Raw genomic sequence first — 16,082 nt, forward strand, 5'->3', positions numbered from 1 at the left:
AAAAATGGAAACATGTTCAAATGTGTATTAGACTAGTGACTTTCAGCCTTTGGGGAAAATAATGAGAGATATGGCACCTGTAATTACAACACAGAAAAAGGGATAGAAATAAAGGGCTAATATAACCAAAATCAACTGAAAACATTAGAAGATATAAAAAAAAAAAACATATTCACCTGCGGCTGGGATGGAGTAGCACTGAAGTTGAAAGCTTCTCCAGTCCTGGTCAAAGAGTAAGAGTCACATTACATTGACAATCCCAGAAGGTTCTAACCCTAAAAGACACTCACATTTGGAAAGTAAAGGGGATTAAACTTAAAAGTTAGAGTTACAGGCAGTTTGAGGATCCCTTGATGCTTCAGCTTTACTCTTATTCATTTCAAAAAACACTTAGTAGGGTGGAACACTAACATATGATCCAGTTCTATAAAATGCGAAGGGGTGGATGGAGGGAAGGGACAGTTGTGCAATGCCTAGAATACTTTTTAGTGTCCTCCAAAATCTGGCAAGATAGGTTATTGGGGCAAGGTGGGAATTTCCATTTGGAAGGGCTCTTGGTCTGGAGACAGCTGTCCTCTTCAGTCTGCATAATGGAGTCAATAGGGGGGCATGCAGGATAACAGAATCATTAGTGGGGTTGTTTTGTATTCAATAAAAATGACCCCTCATAAGAAAAGTAAACTTAAAAGCAGTTTCATAGTGTCTCTTTCTTCAGCTATGTTCATACACACCGTATACTGAAAACATTTCCAACATAGTAAAACTACGCTCTTCTCATTTCAGTTCCAATCCTGTGCTTTCCTTGTTCCTGTATAGTTACCATAGAAATAATTTCGTTGATCTCTCACTATATTTGGTGACCATTTCCTCTTTAGAACCTAAAGGTTCACTTCTATTTTACTGAATTGGTTACTTCCCTTCCCATTCCCTACTCAATATCCATTTGAATCATTGTAAAATCTGACAAGGGCTGCAGTGTGAATATAACCACTAGCTAAAATCAGCCCAAGCATCTTTTTTTCTGCAGAGTTGGACTGGGGATGACAAGATGATGTGTTTGGAATGCTTCAGTGTTCTGAATTAAAAACAGTATGGTAACAATCTAAATTCTCTCCTAGCAGCATCCCAGCTCACGCTCCTGATTGCATGTTGTTCTAGATAATAATGCACCTTACTCCAGAGTGAAATGTTTTGTCCAGGTGACGAGGAGCTGGTAATGCACGTTGGCTGGTGCCATGGAGGCCACATCAATGAACAGACTATGCTCTGCCGATAACTCCTCTTCCTCAGGTTCCAGTGGGCACAAGGTACGGCTGACTTCTTGGTACTTATATGACCTCTGATAGCTACCAAAACACGGAAAGTACTACATGTTACATCAAAACTAAAAAAAAATAATTAAGTAGCAACAGTGGTTTTTGAAACATCATTAATGACACAAGGTTATAGAAATAATCTGTGCAGTGGAAGAAATTATCGTAGGCTCAGTAGCTAGCTCAATAATAACTCAATTTACTTTTTACGGTTAGATTACACAGAGAGAAATAACAGCAAGACAATTGGTTAAAGTTCTTTTTATGCATTAAAATGAAATATGGGCATTGTGAAAACTATATGAATGCTCATTTAGACATATTTTAATAATCTAAGCCATTCACCTTTAACAAAAGGTCAGTAACACTTATTATTTTGTTACTGAGGCTGGTGGGATGTTTGGCAGGTGGGTTTCTTCTAGCATTTGTTATGTTTCCCCATTTGCTGTTCTACCTCAAAATCTTCTCTTTTATGCATCTATCTGTATTTGATGTTTAATGTTAGATATTTGCTTCCTGTTCTACCATTTTGAATGTCTGAGAAGTTCATTGAACACGAGAAAGGTTTTGTATAAGTAAACATATATCATACCATTTTCTAAACCCATATTATTATTATTATTATTGTTATTATTAAAGACTACTGAACCTGTAGTCATGTATTAGAATAAGCTGGTACTGAAAATTTCACTTGGTTGGGTGGATATCAAAGAAGGATAAAACCACTTTTATTCTGGCACCTGCTACTTTTCATTCCTTGCTCCCTCTTTGATATCAATGTAAATAGCATTCCCCTCATATTGCACTTCTTCTTTTGCCATAGTATATTTTATGAATATAGTGTGCAGCAAATATATTTCTTCACTAAATGGTTATGCAGTCATATATCTATCTATCTATGCATTTTTGCTTTATTTACATATTTACTAATATATTAATCTTGCATATGAATACCCATCTTCTTCTATAATACACTACTGTGTTGTTCGCCTGTCCAGGATTTTAAATCACCTGTAGTTCGCAAACCGTTTCACCTATTGACTTGAAATTTGGTGCACATATACTACGTGATCTCTACTATCCGCTTTCGGGGTGAGAATTTTATTACTCTTTTTATTTTTATTTTATTTTATTGTAGAATCAACTCTCGGCAGCGTGCAGCAGGGCGGCACATGCGTGCGGGCGCCGTTCTCATTCCCTACCACCTTCGCTAATCATTCTTGAGGCAGATTGAAGACTTAAGTGCCAGATTAAATGAAAGATTAAAGAAAACATACTAAGTAATTGCAACACAAAACCTAACTTAATCAGTTTTAACGCGAAAAGATGCCGACGAAGAGAAGAGAAGCAGCGGGCCGCTAGGGTGGAGTAAAGAAGAGCTCCTCAGGAAGCAGCAAGCACATCAACCTCTGAGCAAATAAATGCTAAACATACAGTGAAAGAGTAGGAAGACTATTAATGCTCAAGTCAAGTGTATTCACTGCACATTATCGTGCAGTGTGCCGTTACTGGTATAAAATACTTCTGTTGTACTTAAAATATTAGATGCTATGAGAGCTGTGAGATAAAGTCTTTTTGACATATAAAAATCCAAACTAACAAACAGATAGATAGATAGATAGATAGATAGATAGATAGATAGATAGATAGATAGATAGATAGATAGATAGATAGATAGATAGATAGATAGATAGATAGATAGATAGATAGATAGATAGATAGATAGATAGATGGAATTTGAACTGGAACAATTCAATATATTTCATATTGCCAGGAACTTGTTGGAATGTTGTTGTAAAAGAAAGAAAGAAAGAAAGACTGGGTATATACCATATGGTATTGTATTATTTATTGGGCATTATATTCAGTGATAAAAGGGGAAGCTTCTGCTTCCTACAATTATTGACATTTTGCATTCATGTTTTAACATTGAGCTGCTTTTTAGAAAAATTCACTCAGCTTTTGGATGTCTTTTCTCTAAACATTATAATGTGCATTGATGTGATAAACATATTAAACCTTAAAAGTGATGAATGTATTGTACAGACTCTGTTTTAGTTCCCTGTTAAGGGGGCCAAGGCCAATGCTGCATATTTGCACTGAAGAACTTATTTGAGTTTTTGTCAACTTTATATCGGCTAACTGTTGTCACTTCTCAGGGAACTGACTGACAGCTTAGGACTACCTCAGTCAAGCTTCAGCTCCATCTTGACAGCTTTGTTGGAGGCCATTAACTGACCTGAGTAGCTACATTTACTTTTCGTATGGTGTAGGTATACATACATAACATGTAACATGTTTTTGCCAACATATAAACACAATTTGCAATAGTGTAATGTAATCAGAGCAATTTACTGCACTCATATTGAAATAATGGCTCCTAGAAAGAATGAAGCTGCTTTTGTTAACCGTGAGCAGTTACTTTCTATTAATTCACAAGTCATCTGTTACGCCAAAATGAGGCAAACATTTTGACTTGGTGTCCTGGGTCAACATGTGATTCATTTATTTTGAGGCAAAGTAGCTTTGGAAGATGTGATTGTGCTGTATGTGGATGCTGGCTTGTTAGTAAGGTAACTGGTTCATCTATGTTTCACATGGCCTATACTTCACACTGTAGCAGCAATTGTGTCTTTATATTTGCCAGGTGATAGTGGGTACCCGCTCAGATGCTGGCACCTATGCCTTTCCCTGGTCCCAAGAACGCAGAGGAGAGGTGCTTAAATGCCTTTTGTGCTCTTGTGCACTAAGCAGCAGAGTGCAGCTTAGGACTTGATGTGTCAGGAGGAAGGCTGGTCTTCCAGCCAATGAAGTTCTGCAGCATTGTGACTTTGTATGTACGAGGTTGATTAGCATAGTCAATATATGATTGTTTCAGGGTGGCAACCAGCTAGAAATTCAAGGCGCATACACATGCACACATCTGTAAGATGATTGTGATTTACAAAGCTAAATTGCATAGAAATGTATGTACAAATCTGATCTTTTTTCTTGGCATAGGCATTTTATTGTTCAAATCCACACAAAGTTTTATAAATAGGATCCCAATGACCGCTTGTTCTGATGTTGAAGATAATGATATGCTCCTTGTGGTTACAATTGCTTGTGTATTTCAAGTTAAACCAGATTTAAAGCCTAAGTTGCTTTTGTGTTTTTTGTTTTGTTATTTTCTAATATTCAAGAGTTTTATACTCTACCTCCTGTTTTGAGATGTATTAGCTCCCTGCAAAATATAACTTCTCCATGTTAAACTGAAATATTTAAAGGTCATTATCTTTTAGTAATTTTATCAGCAATTATGGTTTTCATAAAATGTAACAATGCTATTTGGCTCATCCTTACTTTTACTGTAAACTATCATTTGAATTGGACCACTCTTTTTGATCCTCACATTCATTAAAAATCTATTATGACAATGCTGTTCATTGTTCAGATTTTCTTCTTGTCACCCTGGCATTATTGAGTAAATAAGAAACCTTTTTTCTCCAGCTGGAAGATCCACCTATTGTAGCCTCCACATTTCATTTGTCAGAATCTGGTGGTTTTTCAATTATCTTTTGGAGCTGCTTTATGCTGCTTTGTTCCCACTTTTTACAGTATTTTGCTTGTTCTATTTGATTTGTGAATTATTTAGTGCTAATGGCAGTATGCGTGTACTGTAAAAAAGTACACACATGCACCAAAGAGAAATGTTGTGGATGCCATCTTATATAGGGAATTCTGCATCATTTAATCTTTACTTTTGCAAGTGGAAGATCTGCTTGTCTTTGAAACTTTTGTTTGTCGTTTTGAAAAAGAGCAGTGGTTAGAGTGTTTGAGGTTGGACTTCCATAAGATGGGAGATGATTGCAACTCAACAATGCTTCAAGGGAGCAAATTAGTTTTAGGACTTATGGTTTAAAATTGTGTATTCAGTATTAATCTTGGAAGTGATCCTAAAACTGAGTCTGGATTTTCTTTTTGGTTTGATACCTTGTCCCTATTACTGTTTTTGGTAACAAGACCTGCATTAGCATTTTAATTAATGCTTTATGTACCATTTAGGGTTTAACTTCTGAAACTGAAAATAATAAGTGATTTAGAGGCTGTAAAGAATAAAATTTATTTTTCCTTTTTTCACCAAAATAGATTATTATCAGGATTATAGATATCTTATGGTAAAATCTTGTCACCAGTCTCTGCCTACCATTATTCTTAAAATCTATGTATATACCGCTGCTGTGAACCCTTACATCTACTAGAAAAGAGCAATTGATGGATGTTTATATACAGTATATGGGAAATAAACAGTAAGACATCCATCACTAGTAATATTTCATTAAAACTTTTTCTACATTGCTTAATGGCTATACAGTATTTAATTTCTATCATGACCATCAGGTTGACAGCAAATTACTCAAAATCATAATATCAGGAGAATGCTTGACACAAGATATTAAAATACCGTGATACTCACAGTCCTCTCAGTACAAGCGGAACTTGCCATGACAAAACACCTTTCTCCTGACGCACAACAAATATCACTGGATAGTGCAAGTCTTTCGAATCCGCACTGGCAAAGACACGGATGGCATCTACCTGTTCAGCAAAAGAGAGAGAGAGAGAGAATGTATTTTCTCTTTATACAACTTTCTCAAACATTCTTAATAACACCTTCATGGATTAAGGATGTTTATGGAACATTAGTTTTGCCAAGTATTTAAATAACATAGACAAAATACAGGGAAAACTCAAAAATACAGTGCAGAGTCTACTATAACTGTGTCTAGTTTTAGAAGTAATATTCATACAATCAATGAGGTACCTACACCATATCAGACAGGAAGTTTGAAAAAGTACATTGAACTCATCAGCTCTAATTCAGTTTAAAGTGTTATTGTCAGTGAGGCACTCGTTATCTGATAATATTAGTTACACATTATGAGGTGTTTTGGGCATTACAAAAGGTTGTCAGATGTTAGGATTCTACTAGCATATGTGCTGATTTGTGTTGTTAATTTTTTCCACATTACTATTGTTGTTAACATAAGATATATTTCACAGACTTGTTACTAATAGATTTGTTTCACAAATATTAGTCTTGTAGCATTCTGGCTCATGATATTTTGTCATGATTTTCTGAGTTAGTTTCACTGTATTACATATTTTTTATGCGTTTTAATTATTTTTTGTTATATGTGATATCATTTTGTTTTCCTACAGTCTGTGGTATGGCAGTTTCCAGGCCCATGTCTGCAGGGTCCATGACATCATGATGCTGACTATACGGTATAATACATGGCAGCATATCCAAGTATTGAAACTTAACCTTGCCGTTCTTTTTGCCTTGTGTTATTTTTGTTATTGAACTTTTATTTTTTTTCCGTCTGCAAAGTTTTCTTGACAATGATTTTTTGGCTCCTGTTTTCGTGTTGATGGCTCAGAATGTTTGATTTCATGCTAACAGTCTCAGTCTGCTTTTTGGATGCTCTTTTTTATCCAGGCAGAATAGTATTTCACTTTTGGACTTTTTTGATGTTGTCATTTGTTCTTATAATTTTTATTGTTATTCTGTGGTTTGTTTTTATTGGCACTACAATATTGTTTGTGCAGGCTGCCATAACGTCACTGCACCAGAAAAACAAACTAATTGGAATGGCAAATAATTTAGAATCCATTGAATCATTACAGATGGACTTGTACAGCAGACTGGCTTGGGCAGATTTGTTGCTGATTAAATTTAATTTAATAAATATAAAGTATTACATTTAGGAAGCAAATAGATTTGAATACTGATCTGAAGCTTGAAAGTAACCCTTATGAGTTTTTAGGTAATATAGCACGATGTGTAGAGGGCAAGTCAAGGGAGGTTATGCTAATCCTCTTTAATAAAATCCCTGTGTGCGTCCAGGTGTCTGTGTGTGTGTGTCTTCTGGTGAAGTGCGCATGCGCGGGGCACGTGCGATGCGCGATATTACTGTCAGAGAAAGTTAGAGGCGTTTTATGGAAATACAAACCAGTATTACAGCGAGAGGAAATTAAAGGTACACAATACAGTGACGCATATTACAGCCACATACAAGCCAGTATTACTGTCAGAGGAGATTAAAGGCATATTACCGACGCGCACGCCTGTATTACCGCCAGAGAAAATTAAAGGTATATTACGGACGTACAAGCCAGCGGACATACAAGCCAGCCTACGTACAAGACAGTATTACTGTCACAGAAAATTAAAGACACACAATACATGGCGGCAGCTCATGAAGAACGGTCAGCTCAGCAAGTAAACATCAACAAAAGAAAGGCTGAAAGAAAGAAAAATACGACCAACAAAAAGAATGAGGTCAAAGTCCCTTGCCATTTAATATAGACTGTTCCTACTAATGTTTATGCACTATTGTTCTAGCGCCCGTTATTGTAACGGGCTAAATGACTAGTACTTTATAACACACTAGTGAGACCTCAACTGTAGTACTCTATGTATTTCTGCTACAAAAGAGATACAGAAGTGCTAGACAAAGTCCAGATAAGAATGAATAGGCTGATTCTGGGACTGGGAAGTATGAACTGATAAATTCCTTTACTAGTCTTTAATCCATAGGTGCAAATATGAAACATCTACATCTTGTTACACATGTGCACATGGGAGGCAGCTAAAGGGCTCGAAAGATGATAATCCTGTGCCAGACTAGGGGGTTGGCAGTGTGCACTGACCCTTTCTTTCTTTCTCATGCAAACTTCCTGAGATAATAATTAAATAATAAAAACTACAAAAATTATTGTATACTGAAAAATGCTTAGTTACATAGTACTTCTGATACAACAGATTAACTAATGGCACTATAACTGACGCCCATTGTCTTATGAAATTTCCTGGGCAAAGTTGGGTAATACAGCTAGTATTGTATAATTTAACTTTAAAGTAACAATAATTTGACTCACACATATGAGAATACACTATATAAGTATCTAAGCGATCTGCTTCCTCATATAGTGGATCATTAACATTCATATTACCTAAAGTTTATACTTTATGAAAACACAAATCATTTTAATGCAATAATTAAATAAAAACCTGCCACTAACCAAAATTTACACCATAATTTATTTGCTTTTGTATTTAACTTCCAGAGATTTTGGACTATTTTAGCTGATTTATCTTTAACCGAGTGGCCTAAAACACTACTGTTAGCAGTATATACAAGTTTGGGTTAATGTGCCCTTTATTTGAAAAAAAATAACAACACAATCTCAGCAATGCTCTAAGTAGGGAAGGACAATATAGCAGATATTACAAACAGTTAATTGCTGCAACTGAATTATCACATATCTTAGCATTCTAATGTACAGGTGTTGTGAAGTAGCCATTTGACAAGTAAAACACAGACTCATGTTTAAGTGGGCTCATCGCTTCACCCTGATAAGAGTACATCCAGAAGGCTTTGTTGAGAAAACAAACAATATAACTCCTTGAGCTTCATTTACTTATGATATTGTAAATTATATAGAGTGTAGGTGCCACAAAGCAAGGACAGGCATTGCCAGGAGGCCATAATGAAAGAAGCTGGCATATGATTCCACTGGGAGCAGCTCATTCCGCCATGCAACAGCTAGCAGTGTTCCTCAGGGCTGGATCACCTTAGGACACCTACAGAGTGGAATGAGAATTGGAGTCCCGAGAAGCAGCACTGTCAGGGTCTTTGGGAATCGGCAGAATGTGTTGTTGTGGGGGGGACTGCCCAGGGTTGTGTACGACCTGGAAATGCTCCAGAGCACTGAAACAGGTAGCCAGAAGCAGTTTCTAGGTCGACTTTAAAAGAAAGCCCCCGCTACCGCACTTGGACGAGTCAAAGTCGGGAGGCAGAATGAGGCAACACTCAACTTGGAGGATAGAAGGGGGAAGAATTTGTTTTGTATTGTGGTAAATTTATTGTTTCTTATATGGGTGACTGGGGAATATTAACATCTTTTACTTTATCCGAATGTCATGTTAGGCATTACTGTCTTTGTGGTTTCGGGCTCAGAACAGATCATCCACCTAAAGCTAAGCATGTTCAGGCCCAGTCAGTACTTGGATTGGAGACCATCTAGGAGAAGCTTGGGTTGCTGTTGGAAGAGATGGTTGTGAAGCAAGCAGAGGTCATTTATCATGTGGCCCGAGTGTGGATCCCAGTGACAGGGACACCATGTTGCAAAAATGGCACTGTCTTTCAGAAGAGACATTAAATCAAGATCCCTGGGCATCCTTCATAAAGAGTAGGGTGTATCCTGAAGTCCAGACTAAATTGCCCTCCATGACCTGGTCATTCTGGCCTCCTAATCACCCCCTGTTTCTAACTGGCTACCTCTCTCAAAACTTCACCACCTAATAGCTAATGTGTGATGAGCATGCTGGCTCAAAAAGGCTGCAGTCGTATGGATACCTTTTTAATCAAGGTATCATTAAATTGATTTAAAAATACACACAAGACATTACTAATGTTTCTAATGGCTCATTATCCATCCATCCATTTTCCAACCTGCTGAATCCGAACACAGGGTCACGGGGGTCTGCTGGAGCCAATCCCAGCCAACACAGGGCACAAGGCAGGAACCAATCCTGGGCAGGGTGCCAACCCACCGCAGAATGGCTCATTATGTCATAAAATAACTTTTTCAATTTATTATTCACATATGACTACAATTTTCAGCATCCATTTCTCCAGTGTCCCAATGGCAAACTCCTTTACTTATCCTTACTTAGCCTTGTATAAATGCAAACTGGTTAGCAGAGAAACCTTCGTAACACCATTAGTACCACTGAAAGGTGTCTATTACTGTCTTGAGAGAAAAGGGCAAATTGGATCTAACCAAGATAGAAAAAGATGGGGAAGGCCCAGATGGGAAACTGCATAAGCACATCAGGGTGTATAGTTTAAGAAACAAATACCTTACAAGTACTCAGTTGGCTTCTTCTTTAAATATACTCCAAATAATAGTGTCATATACAACAGAGCAGAAATATTCCCGGATTCTGCCTTTAATACTCTTTTCTAGTTATCTTCCATCCAATATCTTTGTTCTTTTCTCATTTTCACCTCTACTTTTTATTTGCCAGTTTTAAACATGGCTTTTTCATTGAAATTCTGCCTCTGATACCAACATTCTGTGTTCATGTTTTTTATGTTGCATTAAAAAGGCATTAATTTCTATCGAAAACATGAAAATTTCTCAGTGAGCCCAAATCTTTAACTTGTTGTGTACATACATACAGTACCAGTCTGCACACAATATTGATTTCAGACATAAAACAATATTGGTTATTATATATAAATTATTAGTCTGCACATGAACTATATTGATTTTATGTTTGTATGCATTCTTTGTCATTTGAATCCAATTGGTTTGTATGTATTCCCTCCATATGCCATTTGTTTTTATATGAATTATTCAAGTTTGACACACAAGATGGAGGCTACACAGCACAGAGTTTTCAACTTCCTTTGGTCTTGTTTATCATGGTAACAATGTTTAGTTTTTTCTCTAAAATGGTTTGTATGTGTAGCATGCCTATCATATTGGACTTCATAAGAGCCATACAGTTTTATATTCAGATACTATTAGTTTTGTAATGGTTGGTTGGGAGCCTTGCCTAGCTGGCACATCAGGAGAGTGGAAGGACGAGGAGAGGAGCATTATCTCCCCCAGAACACGAGAGGGCAGCCGCCCTGGTGGGTGTCGGGGCCACGGGAACAGAGCTTGGCAGCTCAATCCTGTGGGGGCCCGTGACCACCGCCTGGAGATGCCTGGACATTTGCTAAGCCCTGGACTGCAGCACTTCCACCACACCAGGAAGTTCTGCAAGAAGGCCATCCATCAACGAGTACCTGGAGCACATCCAGGTACAATATAAAAGGGGCTGCCTCACTCCATTCGAGGAGCCGGGGTCGGGAGGCAGAGGACAGAGCTTGCGGGAGAGGAGTGGACGTGGCAGGAGAAGAGAAAGAAAAGGTAGAGAAGAAAGTAAAGAAAAGGACTGAGCATTATTGTGGTGATTTGTATACTGTATGCAGAAAAGGAAGAAGAAAAGACAAAATAAAAGTGTGTGCGTTTGGACATGGTGAGTCTGCGTCTCTGTCTGTGGTACGGGCTGGCATTCTTCCACAGTTTGTTTACATGTCACAAACCAATGTACAGGTTTGTTAATTGGTTGTAATGTTTAGCACCATCATAAACAGAACACAGTTTTGAAAGCTTCAAGTGACAGTTATAATAACAATGAGGGCAGGGTAGTGCAGTGGCTATCTCTAATTCTGCACAGCTCCAGTTTGTGCATCAAATCCCAGACTGCTCATGTGAGTGTAGGAGTGTAAATAAGTGTGCCCTACGATGGCTCGGTACTCCATCAGGGAGTTTAGTGTCACCATCCACAACTGATTAGAAGGTGGATAGAAAGTGAATTAAAAATGATGCCTTACACAAGTGACTTTGTGAATCTGGTGGTGTTTATCACAGTTACAGATGTGCTGATCTTCTGATGTTTCAGTGTACATTTTGCACTGATGCATGTTCTTTGAAGGTGGAAAGAAAACTTTGGTGGTTCTAAGGTTTCAAGGTTCATTATCATTATTTATTTATTTTTTGATAACTAATGTTATTTATATTCATTGCTGTTTCCTGCTTTGACCCATTGATGCTGAGAGAGACTTTGGTTCAATTAAGTGGGTTCAATTATAGTTGCATAAGTGGATGACATTATTTGTTAAAAAAAATGAAAATCTGAAATTTATTAATGGTCAGCAAATAATATGACATGATTAATTGTTGTTCAGATGCTTGCATTCTTTTGATAAATCAGCTAAAAAGTGTGTTGGCAGAGCTTTGAATCATTTGAACCATGTGTACATTGTTACTGATCTGAAACCTTAAATGTACCCTTCAGTTCAAGGCATGGGAGCACCCCATGCCCCTGTGTTTGCTTATTCTCTTTAGAATTTCAAATACTTTCTTCATGTTGCCACTTGGTCCTCAGTTTAAATAGGGTGAAAAAGTTAAGTCTGGGCACTGTTTCCTCATAACTCAAACTGTTCAGTCCTGGAATTAGTCCAGTACATGCAGTTGTTTATCTAATGTAATTTGGCCTTTCATTGAATATGGAGACCAAAACAGCACAAATTATTCCCAGTGTGACCTCATAAGTGCATTTAGTAGATTAAGCATGACCTCTCATGACTTTTATACCCAATGTCTTTGCTGCCTTCTATATAGAATACAGCTTGGACAGCTGTAAATCCACTACACCCCCTGCCTTATTTTTGTAAGACACATACAGAAAAGCTAGTAAAAATACAGCTTTAGATAACTTCAGATTACTTTTTTATTTGGTATCAGCTGTTTTTATTTGATTATCTCGTAGATTAATAAATATGAATTGCAGTGTCCCACTAATGCTAGTGTTTTTATTATGATTTTTTATCACCTCTTGTTGTAGATCACCACTTGTGTACATAGAGGTACTTTTTTACCTTGACACTTGCAGGTTCTTCTTAGTGTTTAATACTATTACTGTAGTTTCTGATTTATTTGAAGAATCTTCTATTGCTCTTTATAAACTTAATGTGTTTGTAAAGTGTTTTGTGATAGTGTTCTTTTTAAAATGTGCACATTACATATGTGATTGATTCATAAGATGTACTTTATATATTCCTTGTTTACATATATGTGCAGTATAGGCCCTGCAATTTCTCTGTGACATTTGCACATTCGCCCCATGTGTCTCTGGATATTCTCTCCCATACCCCACAAACATGCAGGTCTGACCAACTAGTAGCCCTAAATTTGTACATAAAAAGCTCTTTTGCTACATTTCAACCCAAATGTGAATTACAGTTGGCATCAGATTACACATTTTACAATACTCAGGAATATCATGTAACTTATCAACTGTAATCTCAACAGATAAGGTCACACAGAAGTTAATTCTATTACTTTCAACAGCCACTGCATCTACACACTGCTCCTTCCTGCACCAAAAAAACACGTAGAGTGTGTTATAGTGGAGACTGTTACCATACACACCCCAAATGTATTGTTAAAAAAATGTACTTTCCCTACTTCTCAACACCTGTCAGTTTCCCCACAATTAACCAACAATATTTGCTCTACTCACACACCCTTGCCACAGTAAATTCTACAAACTGTAAACAAGAAATACATTCAACACAAAAGGTCTGTGAGCTGGTGGTTCTTAAGTGTCATCAAGTGGACCCCCCTCTCAAATATGGCATTTTTAAGGCCAGTGACACCAAACCAAGTCTACCCTCTCTTCCCATCAGCTAATAAACTATGAAAACATGTCAACCAATACAGCTTACCTGGCCATTGCCTCTTCACTCCAGGCAACATTTTTCCAGTGTAGCTACAGTCATCTGTTCGCGTTTTCCACCACATTTGTCAACTTCTGCATGGTCTTCTTATAACCACTTCTGGATAACCTGAGTTCACGTAAGAGCTTGCTTGTTGATCTATCATAGAAACCCCTACTGCTGATCTCAGCAGGTCTGACTAATATTTTCTATCCCAGCTGTATAATGTCTATTGCAAGTTCATTGTAGTGGTTCATTTTACATTTATATTCTGATTTTTATTAAATCTTCATTTGGGACCATTGAAAAGATATGCAGTGCTCTACTGCGACCACAAAAATCATATTCGGTCTTAGAGTAGTAGTTATAATGTCCCTGGGGACAGCTAGTCTATTTACCAGTTTAACCGACAATCTAAAAATCTGTAACACTCAGTTGACCAGAAGTTTATTATTTTGGTTCTTTCTCACACCCGCAAAATAACAACTACTTTTTTACATTCTATTGCCACAGTTTTAACACCAGATTTGCCTCCATGTATACCTGCCTTGGCTTAAACTCACACTACATTCACATAGAATGTGACACAGAGAGGCCACCTCTGCATATAGGGCACATAATGGATCCTCCCTGACTCAACTCTCAAGATTTGGGGTTGAAGGGACGTTGTACACCATCTACTGTATATCAAAAACCTGATCTTACTAGTATTCATCCCACACTGATCTCTGAACCTCTGAAAATGATTTAAGGGTTTATATTGGCATAACATTTTCATCATCTAAGCAATTTGCAGAAGTAATTAAAAAGGCAAATAAAAAGTTAAGTTACATTGTAAAAACTGTTGATTATAAATCAAGGGACGTTATATTTATACTATATTTATTATACTAGTGAGGCCACCCCTGGAGTTCTCTCTGCAGGTGTAGTCACCATGCTAAAAGAAAGGCAGAGCAGCATGAGAAACTGTGCAGAGGAGAGCAGTCAGGTGCCTCCCTGGATTTAAGGACATGTCCTACTGTGACACTCTCAGAGAATTAAACCTGTTTAGTCATGAGCACAGGAGACTGCATGGGGACCTGATCCAAGTGTTTAAAATTCTCAAATGCATTGATAAAGTAGGCCCATCAGAATTCTTTCAACTTAATGGTGAATCACATACTCGAGGATACCAGTGGAGAATAAGGTGAAGAGCAGGACTGAAGCTAGGAAACATTTTTTATGCAAAGAGGTATGGGAATCTGGTGCACACTACAGAGTCATGTAGTATAAGCAGAAACCTTGGCAACCTTTAAGATGTGTCTGGATAAGATACTGGGACAGATTAGCTATTAAACAAATGAGCTTGATGAATTGAATAGTCTCTTCTCGTTTATCAAATTTCAAATGTCCTTATGTTTTCCTGAATGATCCATGTGTAGGAATTTACCTGACCGGATTGATATTTTTTGACTGTTCTTGCAGTCACATCAGGAATCAAAGAGAGGCTAATGCCATGAATGACTAGAAGCTTGAATACTGTGCTGTAGTATTGATCAAACTCTCCAAGTTTTAATAAACACTACCAATAAGATTATTGCAATTTATATGTGGTTCAGAGCAATTCTGAATTCTTTCTTACAAAAAAAAATCAGAATTGCATAAACAAAAACAATGCAAACAATTAAAAAATGTTTAAAACATCTGTCAGACATATGATAACTTAATGACATACTGTAGCTGTAAACAATCAGTCACTGTGGCTTCACTGAAGCATTGCAAAGCCCCTGCAGGTTTCTTTGACATACAAATATTATTAAATGTGTATCCCCAACCCATGACCATGGATTAAGTGGGTTTGATTTGTTTGTTTAAAATAGTGTAACTTTCTTGTTTCTAATAGCTATTGATTTCCTAAATGTGCCTCTCTACCAGTGGTGTGGCCCCTGGTGGGTAGGGGCATAGGCAGTGCTCACTCAAAAGAGACATCTACACACTCAATGGAAATACAATAAAAAGTTTCAGCTTGTTTCTGCATTTAGTTGCCCTCCTCCACATCCAAATAAACACCTCAGGATGACATCCTAGTAATGTCACTGTTGTCTATTGTTATATCATCTTCTTGTTCAAATAAATAATAGCTGGATTCCACATGATGAGTATGTGCCACACAAGCAGCAGTATTTCAAGTCTTGATCCAGAAATATGTGGGAAAAGTCAATGAAAATATAAGGAACAAGCTGGCTTCAGAAAAGGAAGACCCAGGGTCAACCACATCTTCGTCCTCCGGCAAATACTTGAACAATCCCACAAATGGAACAACCCTCTTTATATCATGTTTGTGACTTCAAAATGGCATTTGATAGCCTACACTAGGCTTCCTTCTGGAAGATTCTTCAACACTGAGGCATTTCCCAGAAAATAGTCAGTCTCATACACTCACTATACAAGAATTTCATGTGCA

General features: G+C 37.3%; 1 protein-coding gene across 1 annotated transcript in view; it reads right to left on the reverse strand.

Annotated features, from left to right (window-relative positions):
* Positions 1-16,082, reverse strand: part of LOC114651226 (SID1 transmembrane family member 1-like) — a 60,181-nt gene that overhangs the window by 41,926 nt on the left and 2,173 nt on the right. Inside the window, exons 2-4 of the mRNA XM_051926652.1 lie at positions 5,770-5,891; positions 1,176-1,346; positions 177-222 (exon numbers count right to left, since the gene is read on the reverse strand). Coding sequence (XP_051782612.1) covers positions 177-222; positions 1,176-1,346; positions 5,770-5,891 — 339 coding nt within the window. The remainder of the gene's footprint in view (positions 1-176; positions 223-1,175; positions 1,347-5,769; positions 5,892-16,082) is intronic.

Source organism: Erpetoichthys calabaricus, chromosome 4 (assembly GCF_900747795.2).
Source record: "Erpetoichthys calabaricus chromosome 4, fErpCal1.3, whole genome shotgun sequence".
NCBI lineage: Eukaryota > Metazoa > Chordata > Cladistia > Polypteriformes > Polypteridae > Erpetoichthys > Erpetoichthys calabaricus.